At 45.4% G+C, this 17,956-nt stretch overlaps 1 protein-coding gene across 2 annotated transcripts; it reads left to right on the top strand.

The window, feature by feature from the left end:
* The first annotated feature begins 6 nt into the window (after positions 1-6).
* SLC26A11 (solute carrier family 26 member 11) lies at positions 7-17,679 on the top strand. 2 transcript variants are annotated; one of them, XM_028714838.2, is made up of 17 exons: positions 13-120; positions 1,445-1,818; positions 2,305-2,497; positions 3,534-3,619; positions 5,236-5,315; positions 6,409-6,551; positions 7,662-7,837; positions 9,001-9,073; positions 10,262-10,312; positions 10,547-10,607; positions 11,838-11,893; positions 12,033-12,173; positions 14,011-14,138; positions 14,571-14,676; positions 15,822-15,955; positions 16,566-16,638; positions 17,139-17,679. In XM_028714838.2, exons 2-17 carry the CDS (start codon positions 1,627-1,629, stop codon positions 17,228-17,230), a joined length of 1,785 nt encoding a protein of 594 aa, XP_028570671.2. In that variant the 5' UTR covers positions 13-120; positions 1,445-1,626; the 3' UTR covers positions 17,231-17,679. The 2 variants fall into 2 exon arrangements, with proteins under 2 accessions (XP_028570681.2, XP_028570671.2); XM_028714848.2 differs by lacking the exon at positions 1,445-1,818 and having other exon boundaries at positions 7-120.
* The last annotated feature ends 277 nt before the right edge of the window (positions 17,680-17,956 follow it).

The following is a 17,956-nucleotide window of genomic DNA, read 5'->3' as shown; positions in this document are numbered from 1 at the left end:
TAAACGCCGCTGGGAAAAGGGCCAGCCGCCGCCTGGCTCCACCTCCGGATCACATGAGACGCCTCTGACCGGATCTGAGTTTTCCGTGCTCCTCGGTGCCTTCTGCCGGCGCTGCTTTGGGTGAGTCCAGCCTGGGGGTTGGGGGAAAAAAGCACAAGGGGTCCTTCGGCTACCAGGAGGAAGCTGTGACCCTGGAGCTCCTTTGTTTACGCAGCAGGAGCAAATAGACTCCTCTCCTTTCCCCCCCTGCTTTCGTTTTAAAAACCAGACAAGCCCTCTCTCTCCCTGCCGAGTCTGGTGATGGTGCCCCCTCCGCCCTGAAGAGTCCTAAGTAATTTCTGGTCTCGTACCTACTAACTGCTTTGGAGCATTGCTGTGGCTTAAGCTGAGGAGTAGCTTAGCCCCAGGCCCCGTTTTCGGTGCTGGCTCTAGAACGTGAGAGTGTAAACTCTGGGTATGCACAGAGTGTGTTTTCCTTGTCGCTGAATAGCCACAGGCCCCATACCTGTGGTTAGGGAAATGAGGCTTCTGGGTCATAAAGGCGAGGCTGCGCTTGAACTATATGCTTTTATTTGATATTACCAACTATATGTGTGTGTTAGAGCAGCTGCTTTAATCCAGGAGGAAAGGGCATTTACTCCTGGATGAGTTTCCGGTTGGAATAATACGTAAAGCGGCATGCAACATCTACAGCCCTAGTGTGTGTTCACTCAGAAAATACTGTAAGCCCCTCTGCATTCAAAGGGGTTTACTTGCAAGCCAATGCACTTAGGATCACCTCCCGAGTCATAAAAACAGCTTGAACGGACATACTAAAATGTTCCCCTCAAATAACCCCGTTGACACTGTTTACATGAAGTAACAACCACACAGTCCCTCCTCTTTTGCTAGGTCATGGCAGACCACACAAACTGAAGCATGCAGTCTGATTGCTGTGCACTCGGCTTCCAAGATATTATGGTGTGCACCCTTAGCGGGGGTGGGTGGTGCAGTTGCTTGGGTCAATAAGCTGTTTAGAGCTGGCTTTGACCTCTTCACTTCTTGAGGCAAAATGGAGATTTCCTTAAGAATGGAGGGGAGAGTTGTCTGTTCTTCAGAAGCAAAGATTTACCTGCTTCCCAAGGAAGGCTGCCCATAGTTTGTCAAGCCCAGTGGTCATTCTTTGCTTTCCCATTATCATATTTTCCTGTATTTGACACTTCAGTTATCTTAGGGTATGTTAATTGGTTTCGTTTTGTATTCTTGTTTGTAGTTTTCATCTTAAAACATGCCCATTACTTCTTGGGTTTGTTTTCACAAACATGAATGAGAAGATTCCATAGCAATACTTGTCTTTTGGGGAAGAAACAGGCACATAGGTTTCAATACCTCATTAATATTTGAAATGAAGAACTGATTGAATGACTAGAACGGTGGGTGTCCTTTTTCTCCCTCTCTCCCCCAGGTATTATCGGAAGCCTCCTATTGCCTGTTTGGGAGTCTGTCTGTTGTGCCTTGGCAATGAGCATGTGAGATGACCTTCTCCTTGGTCTGCTCTCTTGTCTTTGATATGCCTGCAAGAGGTTTTGATCATGACTGGTGTGATGGGCCCCAAGTGAATTGGCCTGAACTACTGTGATTCCAGCCATGGCAGAGAGAAGCCACGAGTGTCGGGAACGATGCTACGGAATAATCCAGAAGAGGCTGCCGGTGCTAAAGTGGCTTCCCAAATATTCTCTGCAATGGCTTCAGCTTGATCTCATTGCTGGACTGACGGTGGGATTGACTGTTGTGCCACAAGCTCTTGCCTACGCTGCGTTGGCTGGCCTCCCAGTGCAGGTGAGGCCATTGACCCAGAAGCTTTAGTTGCCTTAGTGTAGCATCTATTGAATATTTCATTTTCCGTTTTTGCTTGAAAAATATAGATCCAATTCCAGAGGAGAGCAGCTTTAGAGTTAATGAGCGCCGAGAGTCTTTAGCAGACTGTGGCTGCCTGGAGTAAATCAAAGGTCAATGAGCGGGAATTACCAGTTCTCTGAAATACTTTTTACTGTTGTTTGATTCTGCTTCTTCCTGTTGTTCCAAGATAATAAATTCTTAGACATCCTCCTTTAAAAGTGTTTTACCAAGTTATCAAACAGACACCTTTTTGTTTCTTTCTCTAATTTTTTCATTTGATACAAGTGTTGACACACACTACACAGCACATATGTATGACAAGGATTACATTTTTCTTAGCCATTCACAGCCTTTTTCTCCCTGATTCTGCTCTTCTTTCTACATCACTGTGATCAGTCTCTAATTGCCTGCCTTCCTCCCTTATAGTATGGCCTCTATTCCTCCTTCATGGGCTGCTTTGTCTACTGCCTCCTGGGGACATCGAAGGATGTGACACTGGGCCCAACAGCTATCATGTCGTTACTGGTTTCGTCCTACGCATTCCATGACCCTTCCTATGCCATCCTGCTCACCTTCCTCTCGGGCTGCATCCAGTTAGCTATGGGACTGCTACATCTTGGTAAGACCTGGCTGGTGCTATTGGTCAAATAAGTGGTCCCTCAAGCCCACTTATGGCTAATAATAGCCAAACAGGGAGGCAGAACTGGAGAGATGATAGGGCAGATTATCACTGGTTGTCTACCACAAGATTCTGATAGTTGGAGCTGAACATAATGCTGTGACCGCAGCCCTCCGTTAATTACAATACTATGACTTTAGATATCTACTCAAAAGTAAGTCCCATTGAGTTTGGTGCGGCTTTACTCCCAAATAAGAGGGTATATGATTGCAGTCTTAAGTCTCACAGCTCATTGAATTATAGTGATTTGTAATCCCACCTTGTTTCCTATAGATTATCTGTTACTATCCTAGGTTTTTGTTTTTCAATGTGTGCACATGTATGTGTTTATTGCAAGAGAGTAATGTGCCCATTTTGTACAGTTTTGTTTTTAACCTTCATTTTTTTCAAACTTAGGAACTAGCAGTACTTAAAATAAAACGCTGCAGAAGAAAATACATAGAAATCGTACATTCGGCTCATCTCTCTTTTCCTTGCTTAGTTCTGTAGCTGCAAGGGCACTAGTTAAACTTGGGTTTCTGCCTTGTGCATTGAGGCAGCACTAGATGAGAACAGCCTGCCTCTTCCCAGCTTTGTCCAGCTGCCCCTGCTATTAGTGCTTGGGATCGGCAGGAAATGAAGGACCTGTGGCTCTAGGAAGGCAAGAGACAACCAAATGACAGACAAAAGTTTCCAGTGACTGTCAGAGCAATGCAGAAAGGAATCCAGTAGGCTCAATTCTGGTGTGGAGTATTAGGTGGCTCAAAGAGCATAGACCATAGACCCTTGTTGGCCAAACCAAAGCCAAATGAAGGATACTGGGGAGTGGGATACTGCAACTGCCTCTGTCTCGTTATGTGTGTGTTGGCATCCTTGAGGAATGAATAGCTTTTGACTGAGGAGCTTGGTAGTTCTGAATGGAGTATAATGTGTAGTGAAGTAAGTCCGTTGCGCCCTGTCTTTGTAAGGCTTAATAGGGATTCTTCATTCCTGGCAGGTTTCCTCCTGGACTTTATCTCCTATCCTGTCATTAAAGGGTTTACTTCAGCCGCTGCAGTCACCATTGGCTTCAATCAAGTCAAGGTAAGGGGTTTCCTTCCCTCACTTGGCCTTTATCCAGCAATCCAGGTTCAGCAGTGACATTTCTTGCTTGTAAAACTCACCTGCCCATTCTGTAAGAATAGGATGGAGGCCAGGCTGCCTGTTCAGGTAATTAGATCTCTGCTAAAGGGCTTAAGGAGAGCTCTGTAGGGCTAATCAAGGGTGAAGCAGGCTGGCTCAAAAATGCTTATGTTGTTGATAAAACTTAGGAATTGTTGATAAAACTCTGGCAATTGTGAGAACCTGGAATTGTAAATATTTCACATGCTATGCACTCTGCCTTCTCTTTTCCTACCTTTTATGCAACAATCCATGGGATTAAGTCCCTTTCTACCTCCTCTGAGTTACAGGGTTTCCTCTTTCCCACCTTCTGTTTTAAATTTATGAAACCTAAGGATTCTGTAAACACTAAATGGCAGCTGGCAGATCTGTTTAGCTAGCTGGGATCCCCTGTTTTGGCCACTGACAACCCCACTGATTTGCCTTCACAGCCCTGCAGCAAGTGTTAGGAGATCCATGCCACTGCCAGGCAAGAGATACCTGAAACAGAGACAAGTAACTAGGGCCTAACCATCTTTTTTATGATCTCAGCTAATCATGGTGTTGATTTAAGAAGCAAAGGGGCCATGGACTGCCCAGAGTACTGAAACGGACAGTTATCTGGACAGATTAACCCCACCTTCTGCTGCCATAGATTTGGGGCTTTTTTTGGGATGTGTGAATGCTTGAACCGCCTACCATGTTCCAGCTAGTACCTTTAAAACGCTGTTTAGTCTGATGTGGCATTGATGCTTCCTTTGTGGTTGGCCACAGTCAGCTATTCACAGGGGTGAGGGGCAGGAAGCAGCAGCAGATGATAGCAATCACTGGCTGAACTCCTTGTGTTTGCAACAACAGCCCGTTTCAAGAAGTACCTTTGAAAGAGAAGCCTCTGCTCCTTGTTCCACAGAAGGCTTTTAAAGCAGTTATGGTAGGCAAGAGCTAGCAAGCCTCCTCAGGTGAAAGACCATCTTTTGTTGTAGCATGGGCAAATAATTTAGCAGAGGTTGTCTGGACATCTCTTGATTTTTATTTTTGTGGATGGCAGAGACTTAACTTGGAAGTTTGTGTAAAATTTCTGAGCCCAGAAATCTGATTTTATCGTTCACATACCTTGTCTTACACGCTTACCCACAGAGGTACCATCACACTTTATTCAGTGTTGGCAGAAAAGAACAGAGCTCTTTATTTTTAGGATAAAGTTTCCAGGACATGTAAGACCCTTTGTTGCAGGTAACATGAAGCACCGCAGAAATTATTGTGAGGCATTTAATGTCTTTCCTGAAAGGAAACACAATAGGCCAAATAGAATGTGGTGGGGTTATTATTTGTTACTGTGGTATGTATTTTTGTGTTTTTATATTTTGAGCCACCCTGTCATCCTCGAATGAAGGGCAGTATAGAAATGACAACAACAACACTTACAGAGACACAAGTATGCACTTTTTGCAGCTTCATTGTAGTGTGTGTGTGTGTGTGTGAGAGAGAGAGAGAGAGAGAGCAGACACACTAATTTTTTTCATCATCCTGACTTGTGACTTTAAAATGTGTTTACATAGACGCTCCTGGGCCTGCAGAACATTCCACGCCAGTTTATCCTTCAGGTGTACTACACATTCTGCAGAATTGGAGAGACAAGGTAAGTCTGTCCTTGTTTATTTCTCTCTACAAGATCTTTAGTCTGCAAAAGTAGCAAGATGATAAATAGAGAATTGGTACATAGGATACCTCTGGGAATAATACAGTGGTACCTCTGGTTGCAAACGGGATCCGTTCTGGACGCCCGTTCGCAACATGAAAAGAACGCAACCCGCAGCGGCGCATCTGCGCATGCACGGGTTGCAATTTGCCGCATCTGTGTATGCGCGTGATGTCATTTTGCATGTCTGCACATGCGTGAGCAGCGAAACCAGGAAGTAACCCTTTCCGGTACTTCCGGGTCGCCGTGGGACATAACCTGAAAGAACGTAACATGAAGCAGACGTAACATGAGGTATGACTGTAGATGCCCTTGGACTGCACAAGCAGCTTATTTTATTGAATTTCCATGAGATTTGTAGTCATGCAACTTCACATCATTGGGGGTGGGGGGTGGCATGGGATTCTGTGATGGAGCTGAAAAGTGGGGTGCTGTTACTAGAGAGCTGAGGGGGGCAGGAGTGAGCAAAGTCTTTTGCCTCATCCCTGAGAGCTAAAGGCTTTCTTTTATTTTTTGTAATGAAGATGAGTAGTCCTAAAATTATAGCAACTGAGAGGATCCCTGGCATATTGCCTTCCTGAGCTGTATGTTTTAATTGGGTGCACTTGTTGCATGTATTGCATTGAATGTCTCCAAGGTGCGCAGAGTTGGGCTTGCAGTTCTTGCACAAAGCTGAATCTGCCATATTATGCCTGTAGTCTATGAGCAACGATGCTAAATGTGCATGTACCTCTTGGAGGAATGAATGAAAGTGGATCTGGATGTAACTTTTCAGGTCCTCAAATCTTGCATCTTTCCCACAGCCAATTAAGAATCTGTCAGGGAAGTTTTAATTTGGGCTAAGAAGAGGCTCATACATTTATGTGGTGAGTGCTAAGCTGGCTGTTATGTCCCTCATGCACAGATCCATTGGCTCAGTAGGAAGGGACCATTTTCAGGAAGCAGATGTGATGGAGGCCACTTTTTTGGTTTCTCCCCTTGTTTTAGTGCGGCCCCTTTCAATTCAGCTACGATTGTTATAACTTATATGCAGGGTTGCGGATGCTGTTCTTGGGCTGTTCTGCTTGACAGCACTTACGGGGCTACAACAAATGAAAGAGAGCATCCCTAAGGCCAACCGGATGGAACCGTTGTCTGTCAGGATCAGCCAGCTTGTTGTCTGGACAACAGCTACAGGTTTGTCTATCCCGCCCTATTAACTAGGTTTCTTTAGCACTCTGCTTTCACAGCTTGGTGTGCTGTAACGTATGTTGAATTATCTGTCTTATTTTTTCATTGGTAAAGTGTCTTGACTTTACCCAATTGTGTAAAGTGGTGCGATGGCTAAGAGTGGTTTAGTTGCTTAGGAAATAAAAAATTGGTTGCAGTCCTGTGAGGGAAGGGAGTATTGTCAGTTTGGCTGGATTTAAAAATCTCACATGAAGGATGGCTGAATACTGAGAAGCAGTGGTGGAGGACGCTATTCAGGCACCTGGGGCGGCACGAGCTGCCCATAGGGGTGGGGCACACCGCGGGGCCACTGGAGTCTGCCTTCCTCCTCCCGCTTAGCCACCCTACAGTTGGGGTGGGGATGCAACGGACGGACCGTTTGGGCAGTGTGGAGCCTGCATGCGCCCAAGCCTCCCAGGAGAGACGCGTGGCTCAGGCGTGCTGCAGGCCCCGCGGTGAGTGCCGCCCAGCATTTTGTCACCCCTCTCAGTGGTAACACCCAGGGTGGCCTGCACCCACCGCACCCCCTTCCTCTGCCCCTGCTGAGAAGTGGTCCTGGGGATAAAGTGAGTAAAAGCCCAGGATCAAAGAGGCTGCAGGGAAGGTAGGCAATGCAGAGAGAAAGAGCATTACTAAGAAAGAACGTTTGGAGAATTGGTGGGGACAAGATGGAGGAGACAAGAGGGTCTTCTAAACCTCATGAGAAAGTTGAGGTTTTTCCTAATTGCATTTTCAGACTGTGGAAACAAAATTTATTTACCTTTGAATTTATATTGCAAATTCTCTCCATAGTTTTTAAAAACATGGGAGCTGTCACCAGAAGCTGCCTATACGCTTTGGGGTCTCTCTCCACCTCGCAGATATTAAAACTTGGTGGTAATCTAAGCATGGGGAACCCCCACTCTCCGTGTATTGTGTCTCTACACCAGATGGTTAGGCAGGAGTGTATTCATGGCCTAATAAGAGATTTGCCCTTGTTGCTAATGGCCTTAACTATCCTCTATGTCTACCATTTATGCTCACCGTTGGGTAGTGGATGACGGCTTTGCTATAAGAGTCTCACTCTCTTCCTTGCAGTCCGTAATGCTCTTGTGGTCCTGTTTGCTGGTCTCGTGGCCTACTCCTTCCAGGTAACAGGCTCCCAGCCCTTCACCCTCACAGGGGTTACGCCCCAGGGACTCCCATCCTTCCAGCTGCCACCGTTCTCCAAGGTCACACCCAATGGAACCGTCTCCTTTGGAGGGATGGTGCAGGTGGGTATTTCAGTTGTTGCCATAGGTTTATATGCCAGTATAACACCCTGTTTTGTAGTTAACACCCCCCCTAAAAACCCAAGGCAGTTCACAACAATAATTACAATTAAAACTACAGCCAATTTAATTATGAATGCAGCTAAAAAGAAATAATTGACAGCAACATTTTAACACAATCCTCTGAATGTGGTAAGAAGAGGTATTTAGATAAATATAGGTTTTTAAAACCCTTCCTAGCAACAACAAAATATAAGAATTTAACCTGAATATCTACTGCAAATTCAAATCGACCCTGTCTCTCCTATAAAGCCAGAAAAAATCCTTTTGAGTTGTTGCTTGGAATCTACATAGAATTGCTCTACAGCTCTTTTCTTTCTTTGGATATTTTCATGTGGATAAAGAAAGTAATCCTTTCTGTCCCTATACTAAATTGAGCAGCACATGAAGCCTGCAGTCCTTTGCATTTGTGCATCTCTGTGCTGGTGGAAGCTAGCACTGTACTCCTCTGCTCAGTTCTTGCGATCTTTGAAGGTGTTCAATCTTTTAATTCTGGTCGCTGGAAACGATGGAAAGGAAGCAACCAATTTATGCTTTCCTGGACCTACCATACTATGGTATGTTACATGATTCAGACTGAATCAGCTGATCTTTGTTTTTAAATTGTTATGCTTTTATTGTATGGTATTGTTATTGTTGTACCACACTTTGATATATTTTTATGACATGGTGTTATATAAATAGCTCTATAAATAAGCAAATAAACCACAAGATTATTGCGTTGCTTTGCATAAGCTGCCTCGCAGAGTTGTTGAGGCAACATCGGAGGAGTTTTAAAGGTGTCCTATAAATTTCATATACAATAATAGAAAATTATTAGCTAAAGTTTATGTGAATTAAACTATTTCCCATTCTCCTGTGCTGAGGCGGTGCCTTCCTTGGAAACCATAATTGACGGTAAGCACGCAGCTGTCTAAAACTGGTAGTTTTTGAGTGAATAGCCTGAACTACGGGTAGACTCCTGTGTTGTCCAGTGTTTGTTGATCAGATGCCATGGTAAGAATACTGAGATGCCATCCTATGTTTGCTCCAAGCTTCATTTGTTGGGCACAAGTGACCTTTGTAGTAGAATTAAGCCATCCTCTCTCTTTTCTCCCCCGTTACAGAAAATGGGAGCTGGTCTGGCTGTGGTGCCTCTGATGGGACTTCTGGAGACGGTTGCTATTGCCAAAGCTTTTGGTATGGGGCCTCAAATCTTTCAGCTTCTCTAGGCATTGAGTCAAAGGGAAAATTCACATGGCAGCTAATGGGATTTGGGTTTGGGAAAACTTGTTGCCTTCTAAGGACAGTATGCTTGTAGGGAGGAGGGAATGATGATAAATTTAGCTGCAACATTATATCCTACTTGTTACCTAGCCAATAATGACCCCTTAACACCCAGCGATGTGGAAATTACCTGTTTCCATTTGACATACTGTATATACTCGAGTATAAGCCGACTTTTTCAGCACATTTTTTATGCTGAAAAAGCCTCCCTCGGCTTATACTCGAGTGATTGTTCTTTCAGGCTGCTCCTTCCTCCTCCCCTGTCTTTGCTTTCCTCCGGCACTGCTGCCACCAGCCTCTGCCTCTTGGCAGCACCCTAGGTAGGCTGGGGGTCAGGAGGGGCTGGGAGGAGAGAGAAGCCCCCCCTGCCGCATGCGTGCACATGAGCAATGAGCAACCCACCAGGAGGTTTGTGGTGTGGTGAAACGGCTTATACTCGAGTCAGTAAGTTTCCCCAGTTTTTTGTGGTAAAATTAGGTGCCTCGGCTTATATTCGGGTCGGCTTATACTTGAGTATATACGGTAATCCCACAGAGAGGAGTGCTGTGATTGACTGCCCCAGTAGAACTGATTGCATGGGTCCCATCCAGTGGGCACTGTGAGATGGCATCCCATCCCCACCTAGGTATTCTTCACTCTCTCTGTCTCTTTCCGAACCATGGATTAAAGCAGGGATGGAGACCCTGTGGCTGTCTTGGTGTTACTGGACTACAAATCCCATTATCCCTGACCATTGGCCATGCTGCCCGGAGTTTACGGGAGTTCAAATCCAACAGTGTTCAGAGGACCACGGGTTTCCTATCCATGGATTAAAATTAGGGAAATTCCTTAACCTAAAAGTATTCCCCATGTAAGATTCCTTTACCTAGAAAGGCAAAAAGAATAACTTTGTTCAGGTAGCAGAACTCTCAGTAGAAAAGAGACTGCAGGGAGCAGAAAACCACAATATGGCTTCTGCTAGGTGGATCCGCGCCCCTTTCCAGCCCTGTATTCCTTGTTACACATTTGCAGTGCCTTGTGGAGCTTTTACCCATTAAGAACACCAGAGTTTCTCGGTTTCTCGGTGTTAACGTGTGTTCTCGATTTCCCTTTTCACTCTAGCCTCTCAAAATAACTACCAAATTGACCCCAACCAGGAGCTGTTGGCCATGGGTAAGATTTTTGCACGAACGGCTTGGATGCTGTTGGCTGGGTGGGATTGAGCCCTTCCACTTTGGAGTTGGGGATGAGACTGGGAAGGATGAACTGAAATTCCCATACAGGAAAATGGCTTTATTTCCATATATTGTTTGAAGAGTTCCTGGTTCTTCCCTAAGCCAAAGACGCAGGACTCCACATCTTTTCTGCCTATGTTCCTTAACCTCTCTCTCCCTCTGTGGCCTCCAGGTTTCACCAACTTCCTAGGATCCTTCATTTCATCCTTTCCTGTCACAGGCAGCTTTGGCCGGTGAGTGGCTCCTATTGTGGATGATACTTAGCTGCCCAGTGGCTCAGTTTAAATAGTATTGCAGGTTGCATGCGCAGAAATAGTAGTGCAAGGGCATGTGCAAAATCATTTGCTATGGACTCATTTTTCCCACTTGCATAACGGATATGCAATTTGGGCTCCCTTTATGTTTTTACTGTATGGGTTTTATTTTGTTTTTTTATTGACGTATATTGCAGTCCATTTCAAGAGACCACTAGGGTTAGTTTAAGTCGAGTACTGTATTTTTTGCTCTATAAGACTCACTTTTCCCCCTCCTAAAAAGTAAGGGGAAATGTGTGTGCGTCCTATGGAGCGAATGCAGGCTGCGCAGCTATCCCAGAAACCAGAACAGCAAGAGGGATCGCTGCTTTCGCTGCACAGTGATCCCTCTTGTTGTTCTGGCTTCTGAGATTCAGAATATTTTTTTTCTTGTTTTCCTCCTCCAAAAACTAGGTGCGTCTTATGGTCTGCTGCGTCATATAGAGCGAAAAATACAGTATATAACATCTTCACATAAATAATGAGAAGTGCAGGCTGCAGGTAATGCTTGAGACCGAATCCGAGGTTTGCTAGCCGTTCATCCCTCTCGGTGGTGTCTAGAAAGATGCCCTTGTTGCAAAAGAGCTGGGCGGATAATCCATACTGATAAATAAGTATTTGCTTGTGTGGGGCAGTGTGTGAAGTACTGTATTGTCCCCAATATAAGCCATACCAGCAAATAAGCCACACATTTAAAATTCAAGGTGGGGGAAAAAAAGACAATACCCGAATATAAGCGTGTGTGTCTGTCTGAGGCACTTTCTCACACGCTCAAGGCATCCAGGCACCGCTGGAGAGAAAGAGGGAGGGAGGGGGAGAGCAAACTTGGGCCGCTCGTGAGGGGAAGTTTATCTCTTTCCCCTCATGTACAACGCCCGCCTTGCTCCGCTCACCTGTGGCCCCACTTCTTAGATTCTTCCCCACCACCCTCTACCTCACGGGCTGCTGTGGTTTGACCGCAGCAATTTTTGTAAGGTCGCAAATTTAAGCCGCACTTTAACTTTCCATGGTCAGAATTGGGGGGGGGGGGGAGTGTGGCTTATAGTCGGGCTAATACGGTAATCATTAGCTCTTGTTGTCTCTAGGCTGACTACAGTCCCTTAAATGGGTCTAGGAAAGTGAGGGGGCTGTTTTCTGTTCTCGTAACCGCAAAGCTTGTTTATGTTGCAGGACAGCAGTGAATGCGCAGACAGGTGTCTGTACTCCTGCCGGAGGTCTAATCACAGGTAGGAGCTAGAAGGATGCCTTTGTGCCTGCTGAGTTATTAAGGACTCGTATCTGAGTGGGGATACAGAACTCTGAGGGGCTCACTGTGCTATTTTAATGCCACCCTTGTTTACTCACTTTTCCTTGTTTGCTCCATAGGGGTCCTGGTGCTACTGTCTCTGGCCTTCCTTACCTCTGTCTTCTTCTACATTCCCAAGGCTGCACTGGCAGCTGTCATCATCTGTGCTGTGGCTCCTATGTTTGATGCCAGGATCTTCTACACGTTATGGCAGGTTAAAAGTATGAACATGAATGTGTCCTCTTCTTTCCAGAGCTGAAAAGTCGGGGATCCTGTAATGTTTTCCTAACAATAATGGACCCGGTTAGAATTCTTTGAAATGTGCTGTGCAGTTCATATGACTTTAACAAAAGTATCATTCATAAATTTAATTTTCTGACTTTCTATTTTTTTAATAATTTGCACTAATAGCCACACCTTATTTTTCTCTGCCCCCCCCCCCAATTTTTAGCAGCAGATTTAGAGTTCTGCAAAACTAAGGAGTTTTGAGTTGATATTCATAACTTTTCAAATGCTTAGAGCATTTTTGGATGTGGTGTTCAGAGGAGTTGGATAGGCTGCTTTCAAGTAGTAACGCTGAAGCAGAGCAACGTAGGTTGTTGTAAATATATAAAACAGAGAATGTTTCCTCATTCTTTTCCTCATCAACTTTTCTGGCTCTGTGAACAGGAATTGAGAATCCTGTTTCATAGATACTTCTGGGAAATCATATATTCCTCACTCCATGATCTCCCATGGTAGCACCCCCTGAATTTGAAAAATATCTCTGTGATGTCCCTTTCACATTTAAAAAAAGAATATTATCTTCTTGGTTATGGAAAGTTACCAACTTAAAGGATGCTGGCATCTGCTGGACAAATGGAGTATCTACCAAAGTCTAGTGTGTTTCCAAAAGCAGAAATAAATAGCTATACTTTCCTTTCAGAACCAATGTCCAGCTTTTCATCAGCACAAAACTGCCTGTTGATCTTTTTCTCTTTGTCCAGAAACGTGACAAAAAGAATGTAAAGAGACCACTTATTTGATGAAGCACAGGTTAAAAAATAAAATGAAATTCTCTATATGCTAGCTGAAACTAACCCCATCAAACCCTTGCAGTCTGAGGTATACCATAGTGAAAATGGAATTGGGGTGTTCTTTATTTTGAATTAGTTCACCCAGAAGACTATTTACCCCTGGCTCTGCCAATCACTGGCTCTGGCTCCACCCGCTGCCAGCATGCAGCCCTTCACAGACTAGCCCTGAGGAGAATGTGGTTCCCAGTAGGAAAGAAAGCTGTCTAGCCCATTTTTATGATATGGGATGGGTTCTGGTTTAGTTAATTATATACAGCAATAATGTGACAGGGGAAAGGTCTCCCTTACAAACACACCCAGCTCACCCTGAGCTTATTGGTTTATGCTACAACATGGGCTCTGATTTGGTTAATGGTATATCTCTGAGTCTAGAGATATTGTGGGGTGAAGAGGGTACAAGTCTAAATAGAACATTGCATTATATGACCTCCTAGTTGCCTCAGTCCCATCACTAATGAGGTAAAATCTCTTGGTGACATCTTCGTTGGTAAGAAGCAACTATTTAATGGCCTTGGCCCAATATACCTGAAGGAGCATCTCCACCCCCAATGTTCAGCCCGGACACTGAGGTCTAGCTCCAAGGGTCTTCTGGCAGTTCCCTCTCTGCAAAAAGTGAGGTTACAGGGAACCAGGCAGAGGGCCTTCTCGGTAGTGGCACCTGCCCTGTGGAACGCCCTCCCATCAGATGTCAAGGAAATAAACAACTATCTGACTTTTAGAAGACATCTGAAGGCAACCCTGTTTAGGGAAGTTTTTAATATTCTGTTGGGAGCTGCACAGAGAGGCTGGGGAAACCCAGCTGGATGGGCAGGGTATAAATTATTATTATTATTATTATTATTATTATTATTATTATTATTATTATTATTATTATTATGCTGTTCGTTTCTCTCCTTCACTGTGCTCTGCGGCAGCCATCTTGCTGCAGGACTGGAAAAGTCTTGAGTCCTACATAGTCATTCCCCTCCCCCTTCTCCCTCAGGGCTGGACCTGGTGCCACTGTGTGTAACGTTCTTCTTCTGCTTCTGGGAGGTGCAGTATGGAATCATAGCAGGCGTGCTGGTCTCAGGTATTCTCCTGCTATACCCCATTGCCAGGCCACGGATAAAGGTTTGTTATGATCCCACTGAGTCAGAATGCAAGAGCTTAGGAGGGAAACCCATAAAACACAGAACAGGTTTACTGCAGTGCAGCTCTAATATTTGTGATACTGTAATAGAAAATAAATAAATAATTTTTTGTATCCAATTGCTACAATTTGCTTGTGACCCTCTTGGAGTTTGAAACTGAAGAGTGGTTGCCTTGTGCAATGCACAGTGAAGAAGGCAGCATTTTTTAATATACATTTATATCCCACTCCTCATCTCCCAATCATTTTTCCCCATATGGCTGAAATATCTAATATAGGCAATAGGTGTTGCGCGTCCCTTTGCTTTGAGAGCCTCTGGGGCATGTTTCCTTTGGCTTTCAAGAAAGGAAGGCGGGAAATTGCTGAACAGTAACAAAGCCTCATCCTGTTTTCCTCACGGCACTTTCTGGCAGGTCCTGGAGCATGAGCAGGAGACACTGTTTATACAGCCTGCCGGTGGCCTGTATTTCCCAGCCATTGAGTTCCTGAGGGATACAGTGCGCAAACGGACTCAGTCAGGTAAAATGAAGAACGGAAAGCTCCTGGTGTGGTGCTGGCTGTGAGGAATTGAACTGGCCCCAGAAGTAAAGGCCTCTTGCCATCTGAACAAAAGGACCAAACCACTTGGGGCGATAATATTTGCATAGAATTGTGCCTTAGGGACACAAGTGTTGTTCTGAGGAGATGATGATCTGTTCAAGAGGAACTAATATTCCTGGCCCTACGGATGCCTCTGGGGGAAAAAGAAGTGAGGTCTATGCTTGAGCCCCTCACCCCACCCATGAATTCCAGTAAGGAAACAAACTCCATCCTCTTGTAATTTGGCATTTGATTATGGCATTTGGCATGGTGCATAGGGAGATACGGGTGGCGCTGTGGGTAAAAGCCTCAGCGCCTAGGGCTTGCCGATCGAAAGGTCGGCAGTTCGAATCCCCGCGGCAGGGTGCGCTCCCGCTGCTCGGTCCCAGCGCCTGCCAACCTAGCAGTTCGAAAGCACCCCCGGGTGCAAGTAGATAAATAGGGACCGCTTTATAGCGGGAAGGTAAACGGCGTTTCCGTGTGCGGCTCTGGCTCGCCAGAGCAGCGATGTCACGCTGGCCACGTGACCCGGAAGTGTCTCCGGACAGCACTGGCCCTCGGCCTCTTGAGTGAGATGGGCGCACAACCCTAGAGTCTGTCAAGACTGGCCCGTACGGGCAGGGGTACCTTTACCTTTACCTATAGGGAGATACAGCATGTTCCAAGTGTGGGAGAATTCTGACTTGCCCTTCTTCGACCCAAACTGATAAAGCAGGCAACATGGGGCTACCAGCACTTTAGGATTCCAGCTGTTCTGGGAGTTCATGGGGCCACTAACCTGCCATGCTGCATTTTGACAGTAGTGAAGGTGGAAGCGGGAAGTTGTTAATAGTACTATATTCCTGGCCAAGCCTTAGTTCCCACCTGCTGCCAGATAAAGAGGAATGGTCCAAGTCTCAGGATATCCTGTTTTCTCCTAACACACCAGCTGTGGGGAGGACTAGTGCAGTCCAAGGGTCAAAGAAGCTTGTAGTTAGTGGGGTCATGGCTTGAAACTGACCATCGGCCAGAACTCTCTTGGTATGAGTAGCTGCCCTGTCTGCGTTCACCCTTTCTTGAGCACGCTGTTTCTCGATTACCTTCAGAGTCTCGACTGTGCAACATCATTCTGGACTGCACCCACGTCAGCAGCATTGATTACACAGCAGTACTGGGCCTGTCTGAGCTGCTCCAAGAATTGCAGCATAGGAGACTCTCTCTGGTGTTTATTGGCTTGCAGGTAGGTGGGTGAGAATTGCAACCTCAGAGGAGCAATCACACACTGTGGTTGGATTTTGTGAAACAAGCTGAGCAGGCTTAAGACCCAGCACTCATCATTTAGGGGATGGGCACTGTTTAGCGGTAGTTTGTTGCTTTGCATGTAGCAAGTACCAGGTTCAATCCCTGGCATCTGTCTGTCTGTCTGTCTCTGTCTCTGTCTCTTTAAAGGATATTGGGAGCTTAGCTTGAGATCTTGGAGGGTTGCTGCCATTCAGAGTAGACAACACTAGGTTAAATTAACCAGTTACCTGATTCTACAATAAGTTTCTAAAAACATGCAACACTCAACATCTTCCTCTAAATACAGCCCACCCATTTTTAAAAAAAGGGGGGGGGGGTTGCCAGTACTGTCTATTGTGCCTGGATCAGTGTCTTCCCTAAATATCAGCCGGAGGATCCTTTTAACCAGAGATGCAAGGGTCAGGACATATAAAAGTTTGGACGTAACTCTACCTTTGAGCAGTTTCCATCCATCCAGGGTCCTTCTGGTCTTTGAGATCTTCAGGGGCTTCCCTGAATGGAAGTTGGAATATGACTGACCAATTCTTCCTTATCATTCCTTTCCACAGACACATGTTCTCCAAGTCTTCCTGGCTGCTGGTCTGGAAGGATTCCATCATTTCCCCAACCTGAAGGATGCAGGTGAACAGTGTCAGGCATTTCTATCCAGCTGGGGCCATGATGGCCATCTTGTGCTAGTGTCCTTGTAATGGTGGTTGGTGTCCTGGAACTACCTGGTGCCTCTTAGGCCTGTGGCCAGTGGCAAAGGTCGGAATGACCACCTGCTTCCTTCTGCAGCACCAAGACAATGGGCACTTGGGGCAGAGTTCCTTCTGGTGGGAGGTGGAATGGGGCTCCCTGCATCTCTTTAATCTCTGATGAATATGGCTAGTCTCACTTTTCCTTTATCATGGCTTTCATCCCATGAGGGAAGGCTGTAACCTCTGGCCAACATCATTCCCTTGCTTCTGCACTTTCCCTCAAGCATTAAGCCTTTTGAAGGAATGTCTTGTTGGTCTTTATGGAACCTCACCCCCCATTTCTCTTTTTTAAAATCACAGGTGGGATTTGACTTGTGAAAACGTACAATGAATCACGGTCTTAACAAAATGCATCTTTCCCCACTTTTGTCTCTTCTGCAGAGAAGAGCCTTGAAGAGGAACTGAGCCATGCCGGTGAAGCCTTCTTGGATGGCAGTGACAGCATACGGCCAACATCTGGGATCATCCAGTGAGGATACAGAAGTAATAGATGCCTGTGACCAAACAATAGAAGTGACCCAGGCTTGACAGTGAAGCTTTCGGGCCATGAACATTTTGGAGCATGAACATTAGGGGGCAGATGTTCTGTACCCTTATTCATGCATTTTCAGACATCGCACAACTTGAATTCAGAAGTTGCTCACACTCCGGGACTGTTCAGTGTGAAGAATAGTAACCTCTTTACCTCCTTCAGGTGTATAAAACCCTGAATCTGAAAAAAGAAAAAAAGCACAAGGTCATCCATTGTTTCCGAACTCTGGGGCAGCAGAATTGAAATAACCATGGGATCTTGGGGCTTCTAGATTGAAGGCTGGTTACCTTTGATAATTTCTAATGTACATTGGATTTGAGTGGCATACTTAAGGGAACACTAATAAGGAAAGGGAATTAAGAAAATAAAACACTTTAAAAAAAATGGAAATATGCTAGGGTGAATGAGACCCGTCTCTGTGGTGTACATCGTGAACTAGGAGTATTTCAGTTGTGTGTGATCCATAAAGATTCAAGGATTATCCCCTCCCACATAGCTATAACACCCCCATGGGTTTTATTGGCCACTAAGCTGACATAACACACTATGATTGGTACTTCCATTGGTAGCATTGCAAGTGGAATGATGAACCAGAGAGCATAGCTCTAATCTAGGGTTCAGCAAACTTTTCCAGCAGGGGGCTGGTCCACTGTCCCTCAGATTTTGT

This window comes from Podarcis muralis, chromosome 2 (genome assembly GCF_964188315.1).
Source record: "Podarcis muralis chromosome 2, rPodMur119.hap1.1, whole genome shotgun sequence".
In the NCBI taxonomy this organism is placed as follows: domain Eukaryota; kingdom Metazoa; phylum Chordata; class Lepidosauria; order Squamata; family Lacertidae; genus Podarcis; species Podarcis muralis.
The sequence above is the reverse complement of the archived record's forward strand: the minus strand, read 5'-3'. Positions and strand labels throughout refer to the sequence as shown.